General features: G+C 57.5%; 10 protein-coding genes and 1 pseudogene across 10 annotated transcripts; all 11 read left to right on the forward strand.

Annotated features, from left to right (window-relative positions):
• Positions 1 to 28: 28 nt before the first annotated feature.
• On the forward strand, positions 29 to 1,426 carry LPMP_333220 (hypothetical protein; the record flags this gene model as incomplete). Its single annotated transcript, XM_010704109.1, has 1 exon — positions 29 to 1,426. The coding sequence occupies one exon, from the start codon at positions 29 to 31 to the stop codon at positions 1,424 to 1,426; it is 1,398 nt and encodes a 465-aa protein (XP_010702411.1).
• Positions 1,427 to 2,526: 1,100 nt separating this feature from the next.
• On the forward strand, positions 2,527 to 5,370 carry LPMP_333230 (hypothetical protein; the record flags this gene model as incomplete). Its single annotated transcript, XM_010704110.1, has 1 exon — positions 2,527 to 5,370. The coding sequence occupies one exon, from the start codon at positions 2,527 to 2,529 to the stop codon at positions 5,368 to 5,370; it is 2,844 nt and encodes a 947-aa protein (XP_010702412.1).
• Positions 5,371 to 6,166: 796 nt separating this feature from the next.
• LPMP_333240 (hypothetical protein) lies at positions 6,167 to 7,087 on the forward strand (the record flags this gene model as incomplete). The annotated part of the gene is made up of 1 exon (XM_010704111.1): positions 6,167 to 7,087. One exon carries the CDS (start codon positions 6,167 to 6,169, stop codon positions 7,085 to 7,087), a length of 921 nt encoding a protein of 306 aa, XP_010702413.1.
• Positions 7,088 to 7,321: 234 nt separating this feature from the next.
• LPMP_333250 lies at positions 7,322 to 10,349 on the forward strand (annotated as a pseudogene).
• A 497-nt stretch (positions 10,350 to 10,846) lies between these two features.
• On the forward strand, positions 10,847 to 11,302 carry LPMP_333260 (40S ribosomal protein S13, putative; the record flags this gene model as incomplete). Its single annotated transcript, XM_010704112.1, has 1 exon — positions 10,847 to 11,302. The coding sequence occupies one exon, from the start codon at positions 10,847 to 10,849 to the stop codon at positions 11,300 to 11,302; it is 456 nt and encodes a 151-aa protein (XP_010702414.1).
• Positions 11,303 to 11,954: 652 nt separating this feature from the next.
• Positions 11,955 to 13,415, forward strand: LPMP_333270 (hypothetical protein; the record flags this gene model as incomplete). Its single annotated transcript, XM_010704113.1, has 1 exon — positions 11,955 to 13,415. The coding sequence occupies one exon, from the start codon at positions 11,955 to 11,957 to the stop codon at positions 13,413 to 13,415; it is 1,461 nt and encodes a 486-aa protein (XP_010702415.1).
• Positions 13,416 to 14,107: 692 nt separating this feature from the next.
• Positions 14,108 to 15,706, forward strand: LPMP_333280 (hypothetical protein; the record flags this gene model as incomplete). The annotated part of the gene is made up of 1 exon (XM_010704114.1): positions 14,108 to 15,706. The coding sequence occupies one exon, from the start codon at positions 14,108 to 14,110 to the stop codon at positions 15,704 to 15,706; it is 1,599 nt and encodes a 532-aa protein (XP_010702416.1).
• A 971-nt stretch (positions 15,707 to 16,677) lies between these two features.
• On the forward strand, positions 16,678 to 18,495 carry LPMP_333290 (hypothetical protein; the record flags this gene model as incomplete). The annotated part of the gene is made up of 1 exon (XM_010704115.1): positions 16,678 to 18,495. One exon carries the CDS (start codon positions 16,678 to 16,680, stop codon positions 18,493 to 18,495), a length of 1,818 nt encoding a protein of 605 aa, XP_010702417.1.
• A 975-nt stretch (positions 18,496 to 19,470) lies between these two features.
• LPMP_333300 (small nuclear ribonucleoprotein SmD2) lies at positions 19,471 to 19,782 on the forward strand (the record flags this gene model as incomplete). Its single annotated transcript, XM_010704116.1, has 1 exon — positions 19,471 to 19,782. The coding sequence occupies one exon, from the start codon at positions 19,471 to 19,473 to the stop codon at positions 19,780 to 19,782; it is 312 nt and encodes a 103-aa protein (XP_010702418.1).
• Positions 19,783 to 20,647: 865 nt separating this feature from the next.
• LPMP_333310 (cation transporter, putative) lies at positions 20,648 to 21,652 on the forward strand (the record flags this gene model as incomplete). Its single annotated transcript, XM_010704117.1, has 1 exon — positions 20,648 to 21,652. The coding sequence occupies one exon, from the start codon at positions 20,648 to 20,650 to the stop codon at positions 21,650 to 21,652; it is 1,005 nt and encodes a 334-aa protein (XP_010702419.1).
• A 3,013-nt stretch (positions 21,653 to 24,665) lies between these two features.
• On the forward strand, positions 24,666 to 27,380 carry LPMP_333320 (beta prime cop protein, putative; the record flags this gene model as incomplete). The annotated part of the gene is made up of 1 exon (XM_010704118.1): positions 24,666 to 27,380. The coding sequence occupies one exon, from the start codon at positions 24,666 to 24,668 to the stop codon at positions 27,378 to 27,380; it is 2,715 nt and encodes a 904-aa protein (XP_010702420.1).
• Positions 27,381 to 27,585: the final 205 nt, after the last annotated feature.

The following is a 27,585-nucleotide window of genomic DNA, read 5'->3' on the forward strand; positions in this document are numbered from 1 at the left end:
TAAAGCCTCGACATACCGAGCGGAGCGAATGCTGCGGCGGGGCCTTTTACATTTGGCGCGTGTCTTGTCGGCGGATGCGTCGCTGGTTTCGCTGCCGCCAAACGTGCAGCGCTGCGAGGTGTTCCGGAATGTCTTGTCACTCGATGAGGAGGAACTTATCTACGCCGAGCTCGGCCGTGTTCTGCAACGCGAAGGACAGACGACCATCTGGAGGGGGTCTACGCCGGAAGACAAGGTCATCAAGCATGTGTATCTGGAGATGTTTGGCACAGAGAAGGAGTTCACGGAAGTAAAGAACTGGCAGAAGAAGGAGGTGTGCCACCTACCGGGGCTGCTGTGGTCGCCGACACTTCTACGCGTGTTAATGGATGTGGCACCGCCGCTGATTGGCGGCATGCCGGATACAGCACGGGTTGTGGAACATCACGTCCCCGGCTACGAGATGCACGTTGAGCATCCCACCGTTGGCACCGGCTTCCTTTATTTCAATTTGCTGAGTGACACCGTGTTGGACTTTGATGACGAGAGCACCGGCCGGCGCGGGCAGGTGCTGCTGCCGGCTCGCGCGCTCATGTGTGCCTCCGGCGAGGCGCGCTGGGGCTTCCGCTTTGGCGAGAAGACAGAGGAGATGCACACGTACGTTTTGGCCAACGGAACTAGCATACGGGTGGAGACCGACATGCGCCTCAGCGTGCAGGTGTGGAAGCTCAACTCCAATCTCCTCGACGGGCGTCTCTTGCAGGAGCGGCTCGAAGATAGCCTGGAGATGGCCGCTAAGCGACTTGCAGAGGAGCCTGCTAAGCGTCGTGAGCTAGAGAAGGGCCCCGAAGAGGCGGCGACAGCGCTGCAGCCGCCTGACGTACAGACCCCCTCCCTCACCACGGCTGTCGATCCGCAGCGCCCGCTTGACCTGTTCTTGGCCGCGGCGATGGAGAGCGTATCCGGCAAGGGGGTGCTGGGCGGTGACCTGGCACAATCGGAGGGCGGCTTGGCGTCCGGCCAGGCAGGTGCCAAGAAGACGATGGGGGACATTCGACAAAACTACGGACAGTACAAGCAGCAGTTCTCTAAGGCGTACAATATACTGCAGGACATGAAGGTGATGCAGGACTCCGGGCAGCCCATCAACGACCTCTGGTTGAAGCAAAAGATAACAGAGTCGTCGTCTGTAGACGCGGGGAAGGACTTCCAAGACGGCTTCGACCCTTCCAACATCGAAGGAACGTGGGATAACGTCGACGCCAAGGCGCGCTTCTATAAGGCGAAGCTGAAGATGATGGACTACGACGGCACCGCCTTCCTTAACTCGCGCATGCCTGACATTTCGCAGGACGCACCGCTCGACATGCGCAGCACCATTCGCAAGATGGCCCCCCACGTCAAGGATGGCGACAAGATCCTCGCCAGTCTCCCGAACTCCAGCTGAGGTACGCGCCTCTTCTTTTCTTCCCCTCGGTGAGTTGTTGGCGCGTGTGGCCGCTGGTGTGTCTCGGTCTTTTTCCCCTTCCTCTCTGTGTATTCTGCTATCAAACGTGCTCGTGTTTTGTGGCCGTCATTGAGAGTGGTGCGTTGCTGTGATTGGCCATCGCACAGTCCTTCTTTCGCTCTCCCTCTCTCTCCTCTGTCTCTTTCTCTGTCTCCACCGCGCCAGTTAAACTCTGACGTGCTTCGTCGCCGACGTGCCGTTGAGTGCCGTTTTGCCACGCGCCGTTACGAGAGACAACACTCCAACGGACATGTTCAACCCATACAGTGCACGAATGTGTGCGCATGTATGTGTGCCGCCATACACGCAATGCCGAGATATCGAGGGCACGTACATCTTGTCTCTATCCGTCCTGCAGCGCGCTTCTGTATTCGCGTATCCATTGGCGGCTTTACTGGTTGAGTGACTAGTTGGCTCCAGTGCCCCTTTGTTTGAGGTTTCTCACTAAACTTTGTCTCCTCACCTCCTCTTTTGCATCTTCTTGGGTTTGCGTGCCCCTACCCAGCGGGCCGAAGCTCAAAACAGCAAATCGTGCGGCTGACTTCTCTCGTCCGCCCACCCAACAGCCGCGCGCCTCTACTAAAGTCGACACCGTACATCCTTACGCGCTTACCCGAGACCGCTGTTTCTCAGATCCCTTCCCTCTCAAGCACCATCCCCCCTCCTCCCTGATCGGCACACTCAGACGCACACGCACGTGTGAGTTGGCCGCGCCTGTGTCACCAGCGCCCCCTCAAGAGAGTCGAAATAAGAGCGAAAAAAAGAAAGAAATACAAGTGAAGCGCGGAGCACACACGCGCACAAAGGGCGCTCGCGCGGGTCGAGGAGGCATGACCAAAAGGCCGTTCAAGGGGTCAGCCAAGGCGCCGCCCAAGGAGGCGGCATCGATGTTCAAGGTGAAGCTTGGGCAAGTGGACTGCGCGCCCTTCACCTTCGCCAACGCAGAAGACACCCGCGTCTATGCTGAGGTGGAGCAGTTGCTAGAGAAGCTGCGGTTAAATCCCACCGCCGAGGTGCTTGCAGCGGCGCAGCACAAGTTGATGGAGCTGAGAGAGTACCCTACAGTTGTGGCCGTCGTTGCCGGTCGCTTTCCTCTGCTCTTCTCTGCGCTCGCGCAGTTTGCGAAAGATCTCGGTGCGGCCAATGCAGAGCCCATGAGCGTCGCAGGTATGAAGTGGGATGTGCGGTGCCGCAGCGTGTGGCTGTCTAACGCATGCGCTGTGGAGGACATCGGTGATCAGGCGCTGGCCATCCTCGCCCCTCTTCCGCAGCTTCTGAGAAGCTTCGGAAAGGATGGCGATGATATTGAGAACGAGGTGTGGTCAGTGCTACATCTCTTCTCATGGGCACTGCGCTGTTCGGCGATTGGTGGGTCCATTGCGACCTTTCTGGAAAGCTGCGAGGAGCTCTGGATGCTCGTGGAGTCGGAGGTGGTGAAGGCAGAACCACACGACAGTGCGCAGCTGGTGTTGCTGGATCTTCTCAGCGCCTTGGCACTTCATGTCGCTTTCTCAGCAGCACTCCGCAAGCGACTGTTGGTGATCGCAGGGAAGCTGACGCGCTTACCACTCCCTGTGCACTTTCACACGGCTGTTAAGCTGTACTACGGGTGCGCAGTCGCCGAGCAGGAGGACGAGGACGGGGGCGTAGAGAAGGCGCTCGATGCGCTTCATGATGCGTGGGAAAGGATGACGCAGCAGTCCGCCGTAATCCCACCTGCACTGCAGGCAGCAAAGTGGATTTTCAAGGCGGAGGCGATGCACAACTTCAAGACCGCCATTCAACTTCATCGTTTTCTTAGCAGCCGCTGCAACGGCCCCGCCCTCGACGTCGAGGACGTAATGACATTCCGCAAAAAGGCGTGTGAGTTACCGGCGGCGCTTCGTGCGTTCTGCGTGCACGCACTTCCGGGGAACCCTCTTCTGTGGCTCCACCGGGCCCTCGTGAACACCCCAAAGCCGCAACTTGTCACGGCAATCACAGACACGCTCGCCGATGTCGTGCTCGATGGGGCGCCTGAGATTCAGACAGGCGAGTCGACGGGCGCCACTCATGTGTGCGTTGACAAGAACACATACACGCAGCTTTGCCTGCAGCAGCTGTGGGTGAGCGGAATGAGTGTGTCGCTCAGCGGTCTTCTGAACAGGCGGGATGCGGTTATCACGGCGGCCGTTGTGCGACTGCTAGAGTGGATGGCTATTCACACCTCACACGACAACTCAACGCGGCGCGTTTTGCTGGGCGCCCCCAGCATCTCGCATGTTGCCGATGTCTTGGCCGGCGTTGCCGAGAGCGACGCGGTGAAGGAGGAGCTCAAGAAGAAGGCGGTGCGGGCCGTTGTGGATCATGCCTTCTGTCTCGTGTGTGCATTGGATCACGCAGAGTTGACAAGCGTCTTCAACGACACGATCGTCATGTCTACGAGCACGCTTATCACCGAAGGGAAGGACGATCCCGTTCTCCTGCAGCATGGTCTGCGCGCGCTCGCTCACCTCGCCGCGGCCTTCCCAATGGCGGCATCTGTAGCGCTGGACTTTGACTTTCTCGCCGAGCAGTGCACCAACGCCGACTCACCAGCGGTGAGCGCTGGTGCCCTCATCGTGGGCTCGCTGAATGTGATGAGTGCCATTGTTCTCCGGGAGCCCACTGTGGTTACCTTTGAGTGGATCGAGATTCTGCTCGGCACTCTGCAGAACCTCGACGGGTGGCGGCACAGCGTGCCGGATCTGGACGCCGCTCTGTGGCGATGTGTGCGGCACACCGTCGACGCCTCCGCGGACTGTAATGAGTACCTTTTCACGGCGGAGATGGAGAATGGGCTGCGAAACGAGCTGGGGAGCCTGAAATGCGAGCGTGCGCACCTGGACAGCATAATGCCGTCCCTCCTCGCCATAGCCTCCCGCATGCAACCTTCTGAGTATCCTCACGTATACGCGGCGACGCAGGAGGCGATCACGCGTGTGCCGGCGGAGCTGTGGACGCAAGACATGTGTGACGGCGCCCTCCACTTCCTTGTCACGTCGTATCCGTTGCTGGACTCTCACCAAGCGGATGAAGCCACTGCAAGGTGCACGACCACGGCGGCCGTGGCCGTCCTCTACGGCGCTGCGCATTCGCACTTGCATTTGACGGCTGGTGCGTGCGCCAACTTGGCTCGGGGAATTTCCAAAAAGGGCCTCATAACTAACGCAATGACGGCACTCTTCGACCTCGCGGACGACGCTGCGGCGGTGTTGGTCTCCTCAGACGCGGTCGCCATCCCATGTGAGGCGACAAAGCTGTGCAGTGCTGTTCTGCCGCTTCTGCACAATTTATTCGTTACTTGCCCAACGACGCGGTCGCCTGCTGCGGAGGAACGCGTGCAGCGCATAAGTAGCGTTCTGGCGCGCGCCCCATCAAGCGCATTCACACCACAGCTGCACCTCGCCACACTGCTCCTTGTGGAGGACACTTGTTCCTGCAGGACCCATTCCAGTGTAACGACGGAGAGCGTCAAAATGCAGCAAGTATGGACGGTCCTGATGAGCATAACTCAGCAGGCGGCCGACAAAAAGAGTGAGGAGGCGTGGCGTGCCGTTTTGAGCCGCACCTACGCAGTCGCCCACCAGCTCTTTCTCGCCTTCTCCGCCGTACCCATTGTGGACCAGAGCGATCCTCGTTTGAGCTTCGTCGGCAAGTGCGGTCTGCCGCATGTGGCAATGGAGGAATGCGCTGCCTTGCTCCAGACGGTGCTCAACAACGAAGACGCTCGTGCTAGCCTGCGGCGGGACTACGGTGAGTCGTATACAGTCGCCCTCCAGCACATTGCAAACACCGTCCATCACTCGAGCGGAATCATTCCGCTCTCTCTTCAGCGGTATCACGAGGAAACAAAGCAGAACTGAACAAGTGCCATGCGGCAACCGCCGCAGTATCTGTGCGGTGTTGTATCGCGGACCTTGCACCCTCCGTCTTCTGCTGCCCATCACTCTCTGAGCAGCGGCTCATTCCAGAGGACACGACTCGATAGGCATTGCTCACGGGACCTGTTCTCTGCGTATTGTAGGTGTTAATGACGCAAAATGCGACTTTGGGGGGGGGGTAGCGGCGAGGGATAGTCAAAAATGGTTGTGAGAGCAACTGCACACCAGCCCGTCCCTCCGCATCAGTGCGACACGCACACTCATGCACAAGAAGGACAAATGTGCACGCGTGCGCAAAACGAGATAGACTGCGCGGCGGCTATGCGCGCTGTGAGGCGAGAAGGGAAGAGGCGCGTGCGGCCCTCCCCAAGGCCTGAGACCCTGCGTAGTCTCCTTTACTGGAACTCTATCGAGCAAGGAAAGAGAAAAGCGTAGTGCACGCGTACTCAGACACCCCCCCCCACACACACACAGGCATAGATCTTCTCGTCCGTCTTCCGATTCATCTTACTGGATCGTTGACAAGACCGTGGCAGAAGTGTGAGAGGTGAGTGGTGTAACTCTTCTTTGTCTGCGTGGACCGCCGAAGCAGCAGCCGATGCAACGCAAGCCGCGTGCGTGTATGTGTGCGTGTGCCCCTTTCTTCAGCTTCCGCTGGGCCTCAATCACTCACGCACCACTTTGTCTCCCTCTGCTACGCGACTTCCCTCTCCTCTCTCTTTGGCGTTTCATCACGCATAAAACAAGGGCCACCTGCAGGAGGCTCTCCTAAATCGCGATGGCAGAGGGCAACGCTACTGCGGTTGGTACTGGTGCGCTAGCGACAGCGTCACTGCGCCGCGGCTGCTGTGTCCCAATCCTGAGCTTTCTGCACGTCCCGGGGAAAATGCTGAAGCCTCTGTGGCTTATGATGGGTACCGCCTTCAGATTTCGAACTCGCAGAATGATCAAGGCTGCAAGCGGGAAGCCAGCAGCCTCGCCGTCTGTGCTGTTGCTCACGGCGAAGCACTCCTTTGCTCCCTGGAACTACACCAAAGATGCGTCGCAGTTGAAGATCCCCCAAGAGTATCAGAAGGCACGTTTTGTCATTTGCCGCATGTACCGCACGGACGAAGACGGGAGGGCGGTGGCGACAGACGCTGTGAGTCTCCGCCTTCTCGCCCAGCACCCCAACCTCGACGTGGCGCTACTCGCTGTCGATGCCGCATCATGGAAAGCGCCACATCGTGCTACCGCGGAGGCGCCAACGCACACATTGGACTTGGCGCCGGAATCACTGCTGCTGTGCGAGGAGCTCTATCCAGCTGCGTCGGATGGACTGCTCATTGGCTTCCGCGGCGTTGGTCGGCTTGGGGAGCTCGACACGTTGGACCCATCCGTGCTGCAGCGTCTACCTCCGCATGAGCGCGACGCTCTTCTGAAGGAAATGCAGGACGTGGAAGGCAAGCAGATACGGGCCACCGCAACCGTCTCGGTACTGGATGCGCAGGGCATGTGCAAAGGTGTGGGTGATCTCGCCACATGCTATCACGGCATGTCAGGCAGCCCCCTCGTCACTACAGCTGGCCAATGCGCGGGGGTGCTCTACGGCCACCATCCGGATGCACCCGGGTGCATCGGCTATACGCCCTGCGCAGACTTTGCGGACTGGCTTGAAAATGAGGTGCAGCTGTACACGAAGAGGCGCAATTCTCATTGATGCCCTGGCACGAGCAGGGCGAAGGGAAATGCCCCGTGTCTTTGGGGGGAGGAGAGTCGTCTTTGGAGTGTCAAACCATCGCTAGGGATGTCACGACTGTCAACACGCGCGATGCTTTTCTAGCTCTGTGCGTGTCTCAAGTTCAAATCGGTAGGCAGAGAGGCAGAGACGAGGGGATGAGCGTTCCGATGTACCTCAAGCACGTCATACCACACACACACACACACGCGAGCACTGTTGGGGGCTGTGCAACGCAGTGAGCGGCGGCGGTGGAAGAGGGAGAAACCTCTGTGGGACTTCCCGGTAGACTTGATGTGTGTCGTGCTCGCTCAGCTTTCTCTCCTCTGCCTTTCCCTTTCTTACCCGACCCTCGCGCGGCGTTTTTTGTGGGTGTTTTCATCGCTACGCGTCATCACCTTTGCTCGGCCCCTTCGCACTTTGTGCACCCGCCCCACACAGTGACCACTCACGGACTCACTACACCTTTCACCTTGGTGGTATCAGCTGGCGCATAGCTGTGCAGTTGGCGCAGCTCAGCGCTGTGACACGCCTTCGCGGCGATGTCGACCAGTCCACCTGCAAGTCAGCCGATTTGGTCCTCCTTGATTTGTGTGCCAATGCCGTGAACGCCGGCGATGCACTCATCCGCCCTTCAGAGAGAAGGGCTGATGCACAGGGTCGTAGTTTAGCGAGCGCAGCGCTGTCACGACGCGCGTCCTGCACCTCGTCGCAGCAGAGCCTTCCGCGCAGCAGCAGCAGCAAAAAACCGACAAGGGAGTGGCCGGAGTGGTTGCGCCAGTGTGAGGTGAGATTTGCAGCAGGAGACGCTCGTGGTGGTGTCACTTTGTGCGCAGTCGTTTCGGAGAGTTACAGAAACTACTGCCTGTGGAGCTTTCTTGCCAATGGCGTCGCTGGCTTCCTGCTTGATGCCCAGCTCACTACACTGCCGCTGCGGACAACTGTCATGCAGCTGCTCCTTGACCTGATACGCAAACGACCTCGCCACTCTGTCGGGCAAGAGGCTGCCGCGCTGCGGCAGTTTGTTCGAGCAGCGATCCTGACGTGTGTGGAGAAGTTGGGGCCGTTGACGGGTCCTCGCTCGATATCTTCGCTTTGAACTGCATCGTGTCGTTCGCCGTGGTCTCCCGGTTCGTCACGGAAGTCGAGTCCGTTGCCACCGTTCTCCGCTGCGGCTTTTTTTCTTGTTCATCTCCTGACGGTGTCAGCCGCCGAGGGCGGCGGTGTGCGCGCAGAGCTGCGTGACTTTACGGAGCAACCGCAGAAGTCTCTCATCACTACTGCAACTCTACCCTGATGTGGTCGGTGCCGACAGCCTTTTCGCGTGTCTTATTCACTTTATGGTTCGCCCCGATGAGCTGGAGCCGGGCGACGCTGCGAATATGACGTGGGCGGTACTGGAATCGTACTTTGAGCGTCATTCTACTCGGCGTCCCCTCGTCATCGTGACGGTGAACAGACTGCTGCGCGCGACTCCGGTCATGGATGGGTGTCTCACAGAAGCGGTGACACTCGCCCTGCGCTCCGTAAGCCGTGTGCATGAGACTAGCGAGGATGCCGTCGTTGACGCATTCCATGGCACTATCCAGGAAGAGCTGCTCACGGAAGTATCGGAGCTGCTTCTTCACACCACCCACTGGCGCGCAAGTCATGGTGACCGATGCACTTACTGACTGCTTCTATCGTTCGAAGAATCCGATACTGTGTATGCAGCTGGCAACCCTTTTGCAGCCACTGTATATAAGCATGGTGGAATCCAGGGACGACTGTGGGGTGTGCGTGGAGTACGCGTGCGTGTATGCGGCGGGTAGCCTTGTCGACGAACTCTGCTCACGCGAGTGGTAGAGGCCATTATTGTCGCCGGAATGGATACAACTGATCGTGTAGCAGTTGCCCAACGGGGGCGCACTCAGTATTGACAGCGCACCCTCAACCCTGTGCACATCGCTGTGTTTTGCGCCCGCTAGCATGGCGGATCTCTCTTGCCATATCGCCCTTTGGGTGCAGGGGTTCATTCAACTCTGCCACCACGCCACCAGTCGTAGTATTGCGGCACCTCTGAGGCTTACATGGAAAGATGTCCTCGGCCTCTCACTTGTGCCATCCACTCTAGCATACTCGCTGCACATCCGCGAGCTCGTAATCCGATTGTGCAACGTAGGACTGCACTTCTGTCGCACATCTTCCCAGTCGTGTCGCCCTGACCTCTGCTCTCTTGTCGACTTCCTCGCTGCCCACACGTGAATGCTGCTACGCAGCGATGCACACCAGCTCGGGGAAATGCAGGGTGCGGAACCACTTTCCTTTCTCGCCACTGCCTCACTGACGGAGGAGTACGCCCTGTAGTTGGCACGTGACAAGTGGAGCTGCTGGGCCTTAGCTACTTTTGCTGCTCTTCACTGCATAATATGCGCCCGCGCGCATTCGTCGTCTGGACTTGCTTCGGCGGCTGTTCCCGTGGAGGTCCTGCAATAGGCTGTAGAGCAATGCTACGTTTTGCAGACCGTTTCGTGCGTGTGCGGTCCCGTTGCGTGGGTACTCCTCAGTCAGCCGACACATCGTGATGAGGCGGCACCGCGAGTGCTCCACGCTCTCTTTCGTAACGGCGTAGACCTCCGTGAAGTCCGAAAAGGAGGCGATTGCGGAGGTGCTGCGTGCCTCCTTTCCTTCTTTTCGCTGCGCTCACCACACACGCGCCGCTTCAAAGCGCCTGCTTAGGCGATCCCACCGGTGCGGTGAGCCCAGCGGGGAAACCTGCTGGATCTTCAGCGCTCGTTCGGCTGGTGGCTAAACCTTGCCCCCTTTATGGACACAATACAGTTTCTTCACTTCATCGCCGCCGCGTGTCGTTTGGTGGATGCGGTGGCGGCCTTAGCTCCCGAAGTACGTATCAGCCTCGGAGGCCGTATGACGTGTTGTCAGTACATCTTGCCATCTGCGTACATGAAGAAGCGCTCCTCATGCCCCTCTCCTCGCTGGCCATCTTCTGCCGCACCCTGACCGTTTCCATGGATCAATCTTGATTCTCGCCACAGCCAGGCAAGCAAGCAGAAGCTGTTCGAGAAGGAGCTGCACCCTTTTCTCTCATCGCTCGACAGAACCGTACAAACTCCTCTGCGGCCTGAGCTCCTCCCCCAGTAGCACCTGGGACCTCATCAAGAAATCTCCGAGTGACGTAACTGCTGCTGTTCTTGCGTACATGGAACACCTGGGATGCGCCGATGTACTCGGCGAAGCACGATAGGAGGTACTCGCTGCATGTGTCTAAAGCTCTCCAAGCTGAGAGTGTTTCCTGTGTGCCTTCTGTGGATGCAGCAGCACGTATGCCGCGTACTCCTCCCTCTCCCCCTCCCCACCGCTCTCTTAGGCTGTCGAGAAGCCAAAGCGTAAAGTGCGAGCACGAGGCAGAGAGACAATTTCGATCGTACACTGTCTGTGAGCGGTATGGCGAACTACACACGCGTGGGTGGCTTGACGGATGCACTGGTGCACGCCTCGGTTGTGCTGAGCTCCGGTCTTTGCTGTTCTTTTTGGTTTTCTGTGGAGTCTGTCTTTATCCACACCGACGGCGCGTCTGCTGCTGTTCGTATACCTGCCGTCTCTCCTCTCTCCTCCTCCGCCTCGACCCCCATCTTCTTTCCGCTCTTTCTCGCCTTTGCGGGTCGCTTGCACAAGTTCCACCCCTCCCTTTCTCCGGTCACACGCTGGTTTTTCAGTCTACCACAAGCGTAAGAGACAACAATGGTGCGCATGCACGGCAACGGTCGGGGAAAGGCCTCGTCCGCGCTCCCCTACCGCCGCACTCCCCCGGCATGGCTTAAGATCGCAAGCCGCAACGTGGTGAAGATGGTGTGCAAAAGCTCTCGCAAGGGTATGATGCCCAGTCAGATTGGCATGGAGTTGCGTGATTCCATGGGCATTGCCCAGGTGAAGAACGTGACAGGCCGCAAGATCCTGCGCATCCTCAAGCACAACGGTCTCGCCCCGGAGATCCCAGAGGATCTGTACTTCCTCGTGAAGCGCGCCACCCAGATGCGCAAGCACCTCGAACGCCACACGACGGACCGTGACACCAAGTACCGCCTCATTCTGGTCGAGTCCCGCATCCACCGCCTGGCCCGCTACTACAAGCGTGTCAAGCAGCTGCCGCCCACCTGGAAGTATGAGTCTAGCACGGCCTCCGCCATGGTCGCGTAAGGGTGTGAGTAGACGTCACGTGTTACTCGCCTCAGTCCTTCGATGCGGTGGACTGCATCCCTCGCTCTGTGCTGTGTGTGGGACCTCTTTTTCTCCTTTTCGTTTCCCTCTCTTCTTCGCTTTCGATGTGCCAACCAACAAGTGTACTCACCGCTTGTCTCTCTCTCTCTTCTGCCACGTGCTGGATGGAGACAAAAGGGGGCGAGGGGTTGTCGCACGATGTCATGCCGCCATTTGCAAAGGTAGGCGTGAGGGGCCTACCCCCGTGGCCCCCTCTGCTGCATACCATGTTGGGAGCCCTTTTGGCTGGTGGTGCTGAATCACCTGGAGTGGCGTTGATTTCAATGCAAAGTGAGCTCCAGCGAATTGGGGGGGCAGAGGCACGTGCGTGAGTGCCTGTAGTCTGTCTTCCATGGACTTTGTACTCATCGTTCTCTCACTCCCCTTCCTCTCTGTTATGGCGGCACTTCCTTCCCTGGTGCGCACCAACTCACATACGCCTACCCCCCCCCCCATCATCATCATCCCGCTTTTTCGTGCACACGCAGCTCCGGTGCATTCATAGACAACTGTGGGTGTGTGCAAGACGTGTGCAATCGCTCAGGTCATTTCAGCCCTTTCGTTCCCTCCACTTGTCGCACACCATCAACCAATGCGGCGCTCGTGGGCGTCGCGCACCGTTCGAAGGACCGCACGGCTGTCTTCCCTTCACATCTCCAACTCGGTGAGCGAGGAGAAGGCGAAATGGGAGCAGAAGCAAAAGGAGGCAGCCGAGAAGGGTTTTGCACGTCGTAACAGCGCCGATGACAGGGTACTCATGAGTCAGCTCTTCAAGGCCCCTGAGAGCGTCAGCGGCGGCGTCGCGGTGGCCAACCTCCCGCCAAAGCAGCGCGAGAGGACCGATTTTGACGCGTACCGGCTCTCAACCACCGACTTCACCTCTCTCGTTACGCCGCACGGAGCGCCGAGCAAAAGTGGGCTCGGCGCTGGTTTTGGTGTCAAAGAAGACAAGCGACTCCGGTTCCTGCGGCCGCGGCAGCCGTACACCGGGTCGGCCTCGATTGTGCCCAAGTTCGACGAAAACGGCCTGCCCATTGACGAGATCCTCACCCCTGAGCAGAGGATACAAAAGCGAAAGGAGTACATGAAGAACATTGAGGGCATCACCATGAGCGCCAGGGAGCACTTTTTACTCGTGGACCTTGACTTCCAGAAGGATGCGATGCTATTTGGCGACACGCGCGAGGAGTTTGAGCGCAACGTGACAAAGCTCAAGCATGTCATCATCGCCTATAACAAGTGGGAGTGGACGGATAACTTCTACTACTACATGACGGTGCTGCTGAAGCTGCTCACGGTGTGGGCACTTATGGAATCTCTCCAGCAGTTCTACGAGCTGCGCCTCTTCGCCTCTCACTACGACGACTTTGTCGAGGCTATAGAGGCGGACATAGCCGCTCTGGAGCTAAAGCGAAAGGCGGACTTTAAAGATGCTGCGGAAGAGCTGCGCCGTCACAAGCCGGATTTCAAATCCGTACTGGAGGCCATTGCACGTGAGCGTGACAGCCTCGCCAACCTGAAGACACGGGCTGCAGAGGAGGAGCTGCGTGAAAAGGAAGCGAAGACAGAAGAACAGACGAGACCTAGTGGAAGCGGGGTGGGCTATCTGGTGTGGGAGGCTTTGAGAGTGAACAGGGGCTGCGCACTGACAAAGGTGGAGCCGGTCCCCATGGTGTCGGCTCTCGACGTCAAGAACCCGAGCGCATCGCATCCGATGGACACGACTTTTGAGGAGCGCCACAACGAGCGGCGGCGCAAGGCCGACGAGGCGCGTGAAATGCAGCGTCTGGCCGCGCTCACTGGAAACTCTGCTCAAGATGGCATCTGGACACATGTGTGGAATCGCATTACCGGGATTTTTCATGCCCAGCAGCACCTGCGGCTCGAGGAGGTGGCGCAGTACTCGTACGCGGCAAGTCCCTCCAGTATCCCTTCCATCCGTGCGCTGCGCCGCATTCTGTTGCCACGCTCTGAGGACATGGTGCAGATTGTACGGGAAGAGATGCTGGCCTACAGGGAGGAAAAGGAGCAGCGGTACGCGCACCCCCTGTAGACCTTGCGTGCAACGGCAGAATGAAGTGAAGTGTGAGATAGAGGGGAGGGAAGGCCCTTATCTTCCTCTCCCCTTTTCCCTCCCCACTTGCCCTCTCTACTTTCATATCGAGTTCGCCTAGTGTGGTTTTCGCTCGTGTCCTACAGACTCGAATGCTGTCGGGTGTGACGTCGCTTTTTCAACACTTCTCGCCTCACCGGGCCCCATTCGCTGATAACGTAACGTCCGTGCGGAATGAGTCGAGGCTCGCTTGCATTTGCGAAAAGCGCACAAATAAAGACGTACACTGGCGGAGCCCTACGGTTACAGTCAGGCCACCGGCGATTCTAATAATCTCTGTGGCCATTAACAGCTCGATTTCTCTCCATCACCGTTACTGCCCTTGTCACCTAGACTCTTCTTCAGACTACAGGGACAGGAAGCGATGGCGAGCGGGCGGTAAGGTGAAGGAATGGACTCTGGATGCACTCGTCAACGCTGCCCACTTTGCTGGCCTTTTCTGTGGTGGTGAATGGACGGGCACACAAATCTTGCAGTGCCCCCCCCCCTCCCCCACCTGCAGCAACTCCTCGGGGGATACTCTTCTCGCTTTCCCTTTCTCCTCTCTCCGTCTCACTATTTCCTCGGCATTCAAAGCACGTAGACCGCTGCTTCTCTTTTTACGCCTCTCTTGATTCACCTGGAACAGCAGAATGCTCAGCCGCAGTGGCGTCAGCGATAGCGAGGTGCTTATCCGTCTGGATACGTCGGTGCTTGAGGGTCGCCTAAACAACTTGGCAAATGAGTGGGAAACTGATCTGAAATGTATCCGTGCTCGAGTCGAGACGTGCGCAGCGAGTGTTCGCTCTGTCACCGGTGACGTAGATGCTATTCAGCGCTTTTTACTATCGTATCACAGGCAAGAGATGGCGGCTACACTTGCAGTGCATCCCACTGAGGCGAGTGGTGTCACAGCCGAGGATGATGTCCAGAGGCTGCTTAATCGTTTCGTTACTGCCACCACCACCACCGAGGGCAGCTCAACAGAGAACCTACTGGGAATGGTGGCCGTGGCACGTCGTCTTCTAGCCGAGAACGAAGCCCTTCGAACGCTGCTTGAGTCCGCGACAGGAGCCCTATCCACGCGCCCAACGGGGAGCACTGGTCTGCAGCAGGAGGTGGCGCAGCTGCGGGATCAAACAACACAGCAATCAGCTGCGTTGCGGAACATTACCTCGTGGCTTCCTATGTTGGGATTGACACAGAACGACTGCGCCAGTGAAGCTAGCGACGGTGATGTGTCATTGGTCATGGGCGCGCCCACAGAGTCCACAGTTGACGGGCACACGATCGAAGCGATTATTTCCCGTTCCCCTCTCCTCCTGTCTCTTCGGCAGATCCTGCTGCGCGACCTCACGGAGCGCCTCACATCCGTCGTGGACCAGCAATCCAGGGACTTCCACGATACGGTGGCCCACCTCGAAGATCGACTGCAGAGAGGCAGGAAGGGTACCGCTGACTTAGTCGGTGCGCAGTCGACTGGTGTTGTCGCAGAGCTGCAGGAGACCGTTCGGTCCTTGAAGAAGCGACTCAAAGACATGGATGAGTGTGCGGTGAAGCGAGACGAATTCACGTCGCTGATGCGATGCAAGGCGGACGCACTACTGATGCCGGCAAAGGCCGACAACGCGTCACTGACAGACTTGGAGTCGCGCCTGGTGGCACGGTGTGCTGAGCTAGAGGAACGGTGCGCCTTCGCTGATGCAGAGCGTGCCGAGTTTCGTGCACTTCTACGCTCTATCATTGTCGCCCTACCGCACTCGACAATCGCTGCAGCGCCATCGAGTCTCAAGGAGGCTTCACAGGCGACTGTGCAAACTCGTTCCACAGTAGTAGCCCCAGAGGCACTGCTTGGTGAAATTCTACCGGCGCTAAGAGCCAACCCCGCCTTTCCGGCGCTGGCGCCGCCATCCCGGCAGGAAGGGGCCCCCCCTCATCCGCGTGGCGCTTCAACGCCGCAACAGATCGTCCGAGTCGTGGGCACCTCGCACGGCAGCGGTGTGCACGGCGTCATTCTTGGCTCTGCAACACAGAAAGAACATGTAAAACCACTTGGGAACCCCACAGCGGCGCAGCGTGAGACCCTGCAAGCAAACCCAGCTCTCTCACCAAGCGCCGACGGAAGTGTTGTCGCCATTGGGATGACACCGACGCAGGGTGCCTATGCCGCCTATGTCTCGGAGCAGCTAACACGCCGCCATGTCGCCTTGCTTCCGGCGCTGCCGTACGAGAGGGCTTCGAGTCTGCAGTGAGGTCGCTGTGGAGACGACTAGAATGGCGTCTGGCGCGGCGTCGGTATCCCTTCATTCCTACGACTCTCGCCCTGGTGCCCGAGTCCCAAACAAATCGGCGAACACCAGTTTTGCAGTTACTACGCCGACTACCCCTGGCAATAGGCCTTACCTTCCCCTTGTTCTCTTTGTCCCTCCTCTCAAAGTCTCTGCGCTGCTGACGTATGACAGATGAAATGTTGGAGGGATGTGGAATGATGTATCATAGCCGCCGTTCTGATGAACATGGATGGCGGGTCTTTTCGTTTTGTCACCGTTCTCTCACCTATGTGCAGTGGCACCGTTCCTGCTCATCCTGCGTTCCTCTATGCGTGACGACACGTGTATCGCTGTCTTCTCTCTCTCTCTCTGCAATGATGTTGGCCCTTGAGCCGTACACAAGTTGCGAAACAGACTGACATTCTTCTCTTGGCGCTCCCTCAAAGGACTCCCTCTATGCTGAGCAGCGTCTTGCTGGATCGTTCTCTTCGCTCACTTCTTCACCCACCCGCACTTCACTTTGTCCACCCCTGCCTGTCGCATTCATTGCCGTCGGTTCTGTGCCATAACACATGAGTTGAGCGGTGGCGTTTGGGTTGCTATGGCTAAGTGAAGAGTAGGTGTAGCCGGGGCGGCGTCAAGCCTCCGTCACTGTTGGCAACACGTCAGGAGTGCGACTCTCCGCGGTGTAGGAGAGGCGTGTGATGAGGCATGAATGCATGACTTGCTTCTTCCTCTGCGCTGGTGTTTTACACTCGCTTACATTGGTATGCCCATACACAAGCAGAGCAGCGCTTCTCTCTCCACTATCCCTCTCCGTCGTTCTTATTTCTACCCCTTTGGCTGTCTTATTTGTCTTCCCCTAAACCACTGGGGTGGCGACACCTTCCCACTTACTCGCACCGCCTTTCTCAAGCGCAGCGATAGCACTCTATCTCCTTTGTGCATTCCTAATGCGATATGCTACACACCGCCCCGCGGGCATGCGGAGCCGCGTGACGCCGCTCTCAGCGGTAGCCCTTGTTTTGCTAATTGTACTCGGTGCTTGCTCCGGCGAGCTGACGGTTGCGAGCTCCACCGTTGCGACGGCGCTTACTTCACACGTGTTGAATATTACCCTAAGCGAAGCTGACGGGGGACCCAAATGGCCAGCGACCACTGCCGCACTGGCCGTACTTACACCCACAGTGAACAACACGGTGTGTAGTAGTTTTACAGTCGGTGTCAGCCACTGTTACGCGTTTCTCGTACGGGTCTCGAACACCACGCTCGCCCTCCAGCTGAGCGTCGTTACTTTGACCGCTTTTGCAGGCAACTTCACGTACTATCAACTCTCGCAGTGGGCAGACAGCAACAGCATGGCCATCTCGACGGTCCTGACACGTCTGACGTCGGCCTGCGCCACAGTTCTCGGCACCCCGCTCACCAGTCTTGATGTTTCTGCTGGCGTCTATACTGTGCCGTGCCGCACCTCGAATACGTATTTCTACCTTCCCGCCTGCGCAGCCGCAGAGGTCCCTGTGACGACAGTCTACATTCTCTCACCGTCATCTGACGTAAAGGCGTACTTCTCTGCGTATCTATGCGGCCCCACTTCCACGATGGTGTGCAGCATGAGCATAGATGTTCATGCGCCGTCAATAACGTCACAATACACCGTCGTGAAAATGACAGGCTTACCAAATGCGTTGGAGGCGGTTCTGGCCTACGTCGCCGATGTGCGCGCTTCTTTTTTAGGCTCGCCGCAGAGAGTGGGTCCGCCCGTGGGCAATCCCGCGTTGAGGATAACGGCCAAGGCTGTGGAGCTGCGAAATCGCGGCATGCATGCGGTGCTCTTCTCCACGAGCGAGAGCAACCGAAGCCACACCATCACCCGTGTGAAGCTGGAGTGTCCCCCTAGCTTTAGCTACTGGGCCTTGGTCCTCATTGCGATACTTCCTGTCTGCGCCATTCTGTTCCGCTACATGTGGTACCGAGGACGGCAACGGGCCAAGAAGCAAGAGCGCCGCCGCATCATGGATGATGAGATGCACAACATGCAGAGGTACATGACCTCGGGCGATGCGCAGGGCGCAGAGAACGGGCCGCCGCCTGGTTTCGACACATCTGCCGCCGGTATCAGCAACACGACACCGGAGTGGGCTATGGATGCGAACGGTAGTTACTACGATGCCAACATCGCTGCACAGGCCGAGGCGGGAACGCCTCAGACCTACGTCGACCCGAACACTGCTGAGACGTACCAGTACGTGGACGATGGCGCATACAGTGCAGGCGGGGCTGTGGCTACGGCGGCGGCAGCGGCACCACAAGCGTCGCAGCAGCCTAGCAGTACCACGGGCGACAACGCGATCTACGAGACCTACGCTGACCCCAAGAGGGGGGAGATGTATCAGTACACAACCGATGCCACTACAGCAGATCAGGAACAGAGGCAGACATCCGAATTCCACGCTGCAGAGGATGCTGAAGACGCCGCACCCAATGACGGCTACCAAACCAATCTAGACCCGAACACCGTGGAAGCATACCAATACACAACGGCGGACGCTGATGCTGATGCAAGTGGGTACCAGTACGGAGGTCCGGAGACGGGAGAGACTTATGAGTACGTCGACCAGACAACCGGTGAAACCTACCAATATGCCACACAGGCGGGAGAGAACAATGATGAGGCAGCGGAGCAGGAGTACGACGCTGCCGGTACCGGCAACGTCTATGTTGACCCCAACACGGGCGAAGCATACCAGTACGAGACACCGCAGCCGTGACGTCTTGCCCGCAGCAGCCGTCATGCGTGGGAAGAAACTCTTTTCCACCCCTTCTGTCACGCTGTGGCGGGGTTGTCACTTTCTCGCTTCGTTTGTGTTTGTGTTGCTTCTTTGCCATAATTGCGCTCTTTCCCACTCAGGGCGCTGTCGTTCTCGTTTCTCTTTCACGGCGGCAAAACAGCGGGCGGGTGCATATACACCTACTCTCGCGTGCGCGCATAACTTACTGAATCCCATATCCGCCCCCCCCCCCCCTCCATCAGCACTTACACTTTTGCTCGCAGACACTGTCACGCCTCTAACTAGCCCGCACCCCTGTTTGATCGCCCCTGCTTTCTCTCCATCATCGCTGTTCTTTGCTGAGTAGGACTTCAGCGCCAAACACACATGCTTTTCTTGCTGGCGTTCGTGCGCCAATTGCCTTTTAGAATGAAAATCAACTTGGACAAGGGCGTCAACCCCCTATAGGCGAAGTTTACAAGAGAAAGAAGATGTAGCGCACCCACGTGACGGCATCATCGATGCTGCCTGTGATTGACCCTCCACACGTCTTCTCTGGCACTTTCACTACGACCCACTCCACTGGAACCCTTCCTCTGCACACTCTCCTGAGCTGTACAGAGAGGTGCATGTGCATCTTTGCACTGTGACCCTCTTCGACCCACTCCCCTTTCCTCTCTTGCCTCACCACTCGAATTCCATTTCTGTTTCTCTGAGCATCTCACCTCTGTTGGACCACCCCTACATTGGTGCTACCGACGCCTGCCGCCTACCCCTCTATCGGACATTGATTTCCTCTGCGCTGGAAACTCTAGCCCCTTTCTTAACTGACTGAGCCGTGTACGTCCGCGTCTTTCCTCACGTCCGCTTAACAAGCACACCCAGGCACGCTTGTTCCCTTGACAGTGAAGGTGGCTGAGGTCATCGAATAGGACACACACGCGTACGTATAGAAACGGTGAGGCAACGACAAGAATGGACTCGGAACAGCCTAAAAAGGTCGCCAGGACGGAGACCAAGACGAAGGAGCTGCTGCGCACCACTGTTGCCGACGGCCCCTTCAGCCTTCTAGACACTTCCATGAAGGAGAACAAGCGAGTCTTTATCCAGTGCCGCAACAGCAAGGCACTGCTGGCACATGTGATCGCCTTTGATAAGCACTTCAATCTCGTGCTGAAAGGCGTCCAGGAGATCACTGAAAGCCACGGCTCCGAGCAGAAACAGCGCACCATCGAAAATCTCTTCTTGCGTGGAGAGTCGGTGGTTTTCATTGTGAAGCTGCCCTAGATGAGTGTCGCGGCAACTAGATGGGGTAGAAGACCACTACGGCAGGCGTACGGGGCGCTCTCGCCTGTGTCGCCCATTTCTTTCTTTGTTATTCCTGCCAATTAACTCCCGTGGCTCTTTTCGTATCCTCGTTTGCTGTTGGGGCACTGGACTATGCGCTTCGCCGTAACCGTCGACGAAGGCCACTCACATCCACTATGGCGGAGAGGGCGACGTAGACGCCCGGCGCTGTGGTGTGTTTGGTTAACGTGATGAAATTCGTGTGTGGGTTAGCGCGTGTTGTTTGCTGATCATTTGGAGAGCACCAGCGCGCGATTTTGCGTGGTGCTCGCTGTGGCACTTGTGTGTACATCGACGTATGTATGTGTTTGTGTGTGTGTGTGTGTGTTGCGGCTGAGCGCCGTACTAGCTGCAACGTAACAGTGAAGCAAACAGCATACAACAAAAGGCGGTAGACTGAGGTGGCGTGGCGGCTGGACGTCCGAATCACGGTGCTCGGCGAATCAGCATTGCATCACCCATCAGGGTTAGAACTGGCAACTGATCCTCTACTTGCGCTGTGCTTCGGTGCCATTTTCCCCTAGCCGTTAGGGATCCTGCGACACCTTCTTTCCGTCGCTATGTGATGCCCATGTTGACATCTGTAGTTGTTGCAGCAGCGTTGTGTGTCAGCGGTACATCTGCGCTGCACTCTCCTCCTGTATTACACTCATTTTAGCCTTATCCCCTTCGCACGTACTCTCTCTCTCTCTCTCTCTGACGTACTGTCACAACGCCGTGGTTTTGTGAGCCAAACTTCATGGAGCACTCAACATAATCAAGTGTGCATATATGCGCACACGTATACACACAAAGTGATTCACCCATGGACTACCGTGACACGCCTTGGTCGCCGAGTTGCGAAGCACCGAAAAGCGAAAGCTACAGTATTGCGTGGCATGTTGTCGCCCTATTTGTTGTACTCGGTTGCTCCCTCTTCGGCACCGTGCTTCCAATTCTCGGCAAGCGTGCTTCTACCTTTCACATACCCGAGTATGCCTATGCAATCGGTAAATCTGTCGCTACCGGCGTGGTGCTCGGGGTGGCGCTTATCCACATGCTGGAACCGGCTAATCAGTCCCTCACGAGCGAGTGCTTGCCGAGTGCCATCCGTAACCTCTCCAACCCGCTCGCGTACACCATCTGCCTCATTTCAGTTGCAATAATGCACTCTCTGGAAGCATGCCTGCGTGCCTTCGTCCAGGACTGCAGCGCCGTTCTCAACTCCCCCATTACCAGTGAGGAGAGCAAGCACTTGCTCTCTGGCTATAAAGCTGGTGATCGCCACTTCCACCCGCCTGTCCCTGCACTCGATGACTCGGAAGACCCTGTTGGCTTGCAGATCTTGTCAGCTGTCTTGCTGGAGTTTGGCGTTTCGCTCCACAGCCTGTTCATCGGCCTCACCGTCGGTGTGTGTGCCGATGCGGAGCTTTACACACTGATGTGCGCCTTGTCGTTTCACCAGTTCTTCGAGGGCGTTGCACTCGGCTCCCGGATCGTGGATACGGCTCTGAGCCTGCATACCGAGTACATATTTGTTGCCGTCTTTGTGCTCTCGGCTCCCTTTGGCACTGCCGTCGGCATCACGTGTGTGTGCAAGCAAGTGATTAACACCAAGGGCAGTTCGTATCTTCTAACGCAGGGTATTCTGGAGTCGGTGTGCGCCGGGATTCTGCTCTACATCGGGTTTCAGCTACTGATGGATCACTTCTACACCGATGTGCGGTCCAACATTCACAGCGTACGCTCGCCGTGTGGGTTCGTGCTAGTCATGCTGATAGCCTTCTGGGCGGGCGTTAGTATCATGGTGCTGATTGGACAATACTTGTGAGAGTGTCTCGATAGGAGAGAGAGAGAGCGCGCGACTGATTGAGTTGCGTGGGTGGGCGAGAGTCAACTGAGCCTATCGTGCCGCTGCTTACCTCCCTGGACCGTCACTCTGCCGCTGTCGTTCTCTCTTCCTCACCGTCACCCTGTCACCTCTTGTCTTTTCCTCTGCCCCTCCCCTTTCCGCTTCTACCCAGCCCGCTTTTTATCGTGGTGTGTCCCCTGGCAAAGTCGTGACTGACTGACACAATGGATCGTCGCTGAACGACATGTGGAGAGCCGTTAAAGTGAGCCGCATCGCTCCCCCTCTCTTCCTATACGATTTTCGTTGTCTTTCTGGTCGCCTGTGTCATCTCACGTGACTGCACGCGTGTTGTGCTGTGTTCGAGGGTCTAACCTACAAAGCACGAAGGTTGGCCTCCGTAGCCGTATGGCGGTAAGCGGTTCTGCACTGCAGGACGAGTGCTCGCATGGCGCCGCTTCTCGTTTCTAGGAAGCTGGACGCGGCCTGTTCCTCTCGGTATGTGAGTGGCTATACCGCATACTACAGCGTGTTGGACATCTCACTGCTCCCCTCTCTGTTTACACGGCCACTGCGCTGTCTCGCCGTGCTCAGCAGGAAACGTGGAGCGAGAAGGGAGGACGGCGCTCCGCACGGGCATTGTCGTGTCATCCTCTGCATTGTGTGTCTTCAGCGTTGATACGAAACGGCTGCTTATGATGCGTGCGGGGCGGCTGCTCCTTCTCTGCCTCTCCTTTTCTTCCTGCGCAGCCTGTTCACCGAGGTTCTTGCAGACTTCACCAGCGAGGACAAGGCCGCGCAGGGGCCAAGGGGTAGGGGGATTCCAACGTAGTCACATCAGTCGAGCTTTCGCTGCACTCGTTCTTTTTCACCGCCATCTAGTCGCTGGATGCACTGGGTCTCTGTCATTGCCGCTGCTCAGCATGGACATCAATCGCACCCCACCGACTCTACAGAATTCGCCCCAGATGTTGTCTCTTTACGAGGTCACTCATCAGTACCGTGGAGAAGAGAAAAGTTGGATGTGGGAATCGTGGGAAGTTATTGGAGACATGAGCACTGCGCAGGCTGCCATGGTCGGCACTGATATCGGTGCTGCGTAAAACACCTTATGGCACGTCCAAGACCGACTTAGACACGCCTGGCAATCTCGGCCGCGGCGGTGTTGTACAGGCGTGGTGACGTTGCCAGCAAGTGGCGGCGGAAGAGGAGCTGTACTAACGCATTCGCCCCATGTACCCTCCACATTACGCTGCGCCCGTCGCAGCCGATCGGCTTTTACGGCGCGCACGACTTGTTTTCTGTGAAGCTGGCCGGGGCCATACGGATAGGGCGGCCTTCATGGCATCTGCGGCGTCGTCAAATTAGCTCGTTCTACTGAACTTCCAGCACGTGTGTCTGACCCCGGTAGGCCCGGGCTGCGTGGGGCTCTGCCGTCGCCTGGCGAACATGCGAGAGGCGTGTGCATGACGGACGCGGACTGAAGGATTCCACCACTGCACCAGGTGTCGGCCTGCATCGCTGGACTAATCGTCTTAATGGGGTTTTAGTTTGACGTGTCCTGCAAGTATCTGATCTCCCTTCCCTACCACCACCCCGCTAGGCGCTCCTCAGTTCGCCATGAAAGAAGGCGTGCACGACGCATGGGCTTCTACGCACAGTAGGACGGGAGGGAAAACCCCGCTAACGCTCCTCACACGCCCAATATTTTTTCCTTTGTCGCTTAGGCTGTCCCTACGGCAAGACGGTGACGCACAGCCTGTTCTCGTACGGTGTCAAAGTCAGCTGTGCACGTGCATTGGTTAATCGCAGCAGCTGTAGTCTCGAATGGGTCTAGTGGCACAACTCGTGCAACACCGACCACATCGGTGAGCCCAAGGATGAACTCGTGCTAGACTACTGCGATGTGTGTGATGTCGAGGTGCGGTGGGATGCTGACTCCCCGTGCGGTAGCGTGGTAAGCGTCTGCGTGTACGTCAAGCTTCTGCGCGACAGTTATCCGTAACTCTTGTCCCTTTCACACCGGCGTGCTGGAACGCCCTTTCGGGTATTCTCATGCATTTACCCTTTTACTAAGGCCGTCTCACTGTCCAGCTGTGATTACCGTGTGGTTGTGCTCGTAGAGATTATGGTTGCAGCTGACTCTTGACCTTTCTGGGGCGCCTCTGCACAGACGTGATGACTGGCTTCCTCAAGTAACTCAAGAGCAGCAACGACTGCAAAAGGGCAATGCAAGCGACAAGCTACTGTAATGACGGCACTCATGCATCTGCTGTGTGCCCACTGCGCGTCAGTGGCCAGCAATACGACGATCAGCTGAGGTTACCCCTTTAGCGGGTCATGTGCTTTTGTGAGGCTTAATAGTGTACACGCGCGTATCCAGGGAGGGAGAAAGAGGCCCACACATGCCTCGGTGTACGTCTCCCTGGGTCGGCATGTATTTACCTGTCCGTGCTTGGGGGTGGGCGCGGGGGGGGGGGGTTAAGCGGACATTGGCACGATCTCATCAAGCATTATCGGCTGCCGCCCAATTTGAACAACAAAAAAAAACGACGCGCCCCTATTTAGCCTCTAATCTCGCCCTCTTCTGCTCTTTCATGATCTCTCGTTTGTTATTGTCGCTTTCCTTTCGACCCTCTACGTGGTTTCCATGCGAACAACGGGCACTCTACACGCACGGCCAAAGTCCACCGGACCCTAGTAAACGCCACCGCTGCTGTTGTTGTTGCCACTTCTCTCCTCTGTCTCGCCCACCGCATTTAGATTAACTGTAGCAGCAGACGGGAGTCTCAAAAGCGCCCCCTCTCGTTTGTCTCTGGAGGGGCCTGCCATACTGCCAACTGATCGAACCCCCTACGCCGTTGTTCGTGCGTGTGCTGTGACGCCTGTCAAAGACACCATACGTAGAGACACAAAGAGGGGTGGAGAAGAGCAGGGACACAAGTTTTACACACACACACACACAGACACACTCAACCAGTGCAGAGCTACCAAGATGTCAGCTGGGACCATGGCCACGGTGGAGTTCACCGCCCCCAGCCAGCGCGTGAAGATGGTGGACATGCACCCCAAAGAGCCCATCTTCATTGCAGCTTTGTATTCTGGCGGCATCAATTTGTACAACTACCAGACGCAGGCGCTCGTCCGCTCCTTTGACACAGGCACGGGTCTTCCAGTGCGCTGCGTTCGTTTTATTCCTCGCCTGCAGAGTTTTGTGTGCGGCTGTGATGACATGAACGTACGTGTGTTCAACTACCACACAATGGAGCGGACGAAGATATTCCAGGCTCACGACGACTACATCCGCTGTGTCGCTGTTCACGACCAGCTGCCGCTGGTGCTCACGTGCGCGGATGACATGACTATCCGACAGTGGGACTGGAGCAAGGGATGGACGCTACAGATCACCTACGAGGGACACCAGCACTTCTGCATGGCCATTGCCTTTAACCCGAAGGACTCTTCCGCGTTCGCCTCCGCCTCGATGGACTGCACCATCAAGGTATGGCGCATCAACACGCCGATACCTAACTATCAACTAGAAGGCCACGAGGATGGTGTCAACTGCGTCGAGTTTTATCCGCGTGGCGACAAGCCCTACCTGTTGAGTGGGTCCGACGACAGGACAGTGCGGTTGTGGGACTACCAGACCAAAGCGTGTCTGCAGGTCTTCTCCTTCCACGACGAAAACGTCGCAAGTGTGCTTTTCCACCCGGACCTGCCGGTCATCTACTCCATCTCCGAGTCAGACCACATCGCCGCCTTCTCCACCGAGACGTTTCGCCTGCTGTACTCGTGCAGCCACTCGGACATGGGACGTGGATGGTCGCTGACCGCGAAGCGCTACACAAATATGCTGATTGCCGGCTTTGACAATGGCGTGCGGGCCTACAAAGTGGGTGTGGACAAGCCCGTCTTCTCTATGGACGCCAACGGTCGGGTCCTCGTTGTGACCGGAAACGAGATCATGCGCATGGACATCAAGGCCGTGGGGTCGGAGACCCCCGACGGCGAGGTGCTGAGTGTTGCGACGAAGGACATGGGTGCCGTCGAGGCGACTGCTCGCTCCATTTTTCACGCTGGAAATGGCCAGTTCATTTGTGTTCTCGGCGACGACAACTACACCATCATATCGGCCCTCTCGCTGCGTCCCAAGTCGTACGGGCAGTGTATATCATTTGTCTGGGGCCCTGAGAGCGGCGCCTACGCCGTGCTGGAGAGTTCGACGACGCTGAAGATTTTCAAGAGCTTCAAAGGGCGTGCCGTTCTGTCGCTGCCGGCGGTGGCCGATAAGCTGTTTGGTGGACCACTGCTGGCAGTGCGCACGAACAACAGCATCATGTTCTACGACTGGGGCACGCTGGCGCTGATCCGGCAGATCGACGAGACTCCGATGACGCTCGAGTGGAACGCGACGGGTGGGCTCGTGGCGCTCGTCACGAGCAGCGGTGTCTTCCTCCTCAAGTTCAATGGGGACGCTGTCGCGCAATACCTCGAGCAGAACGCCACCACCAGCGACGATGGTCTCGACTTCTCCTTCGACCTTGTGGAGGAGTTGGATGAGAAGGCGCGCGATGTGGCGTGGGTGGGAGACTGCCTTGTATACATCAATCAGGTGCATCGTCTCAACTACTATATTGGTGGCGAGGTAAACAACATCGCTGTGCTGAACCGTAACCAGTACCTCCTCGGCTACCTACCAAAGGAAAATCGTTTCTTCTGCATCGACAAGGAAAAGAACATTACGAGCTATCGCTTTGAGGTGAACGTCATGGAGTACATGGCCGCCATCGTTCGAGAGGACTTTGATGCCGCCAATGCACTTCTCCCCACGATCGATGTGAGCCTACGTGACAAGCTGTCGCGGTTTGTGGAATCGCGGGGGCTGCTGGAGATCGCGCTCGAGATCGCCACCGATGACGAGCACCGCTTCGATCTGGCGGTTCAGCTAAAGCAGCTGTCCTTGGCTTGCGAGATCGCCAGCAAGGCGAACGTTGCCTCGCACTGGAAGCAGGTGGGCGACATTGCACTTGAGCAAGGCTACTTCGACATGGCGATCGAGTCTCTGGAGAAGTGCAACGACTGGAGCGGACTGCTGCTCATCTACAAGTCTCTCAATGACATGCAGGCCATCTCGCGCCTCGGTGACTGCTGTCTGCAAAGCGAACAAGCCAACCTGGCCTTCACCTGCTACCACCTCACCCAACGTCACGCAGAGTGCGTAGAACTGCTGCAAAAGACCGGCAAGATGGGTGACGCCGCTTTCTACGCCCGCACCTACTGCCCGAACCTCATCGAGGATGCTGTGGCCAAGTGGAGGGCATCGGTGGCCTCGATTCCTCGCGTGAGCCAAGCGTTAGCCAACCCGGCGGCCTACCCGAACCTGTTCCCATCACTGCGCTATGCCGACTTATCCTCCCGAAAGGAACCCAAGGCTGACGTCCCGCTGTCCATGTCAGAGCCGGCGAAGGTGGTCGCCGACATCGACTCTGCACGGGACCACACCCCTCTGCGCGGCCAGCTGGCGGCGGAGATACTCCCGCAGCCGATGCACACGCCGATGGAAGCGTCGCAGTCTTCTGTAGTATCGCCACCGCCGCCAAGCTTTCAAGCGATAGGAGTCGCCACGACCGACGCGGCCCCAGTTCACGATACCGTAGGCAGCGTGTCCAATGAGATACAGGAACTGGTGGACGAGAGCGGCGCTTAAACCGAAGAGGTGAATGTGTTCAACAGACTCGTTGAGGGACTGGTGGTGGGTGGGATCTATGGCATGAAGTGGAACTCCACAAGTACCGTCGTTCTGCGTAGTGTCTTTTATTCTGTTGCTTCGCAGGCGCACTTCCGACAGCAGACAGGCGTGCAAAGATACCCCCGCTGTATGTGTGTGTGTGTGTGTCAGTTGTGTAAAGGAC

Source organism: Leishmania panamensis (assembly GCF_000755165.1).
Source record: "Leishmania panamensis strain MHOM/PA/94/PSC-1 chromosome 33 sequence".
NCBI lineage: Eukaryota > Euglenozoa > Kinetoplastea > Trypanosomatida > Trypanosomatidae > Leishmania > Leishmania panamensis.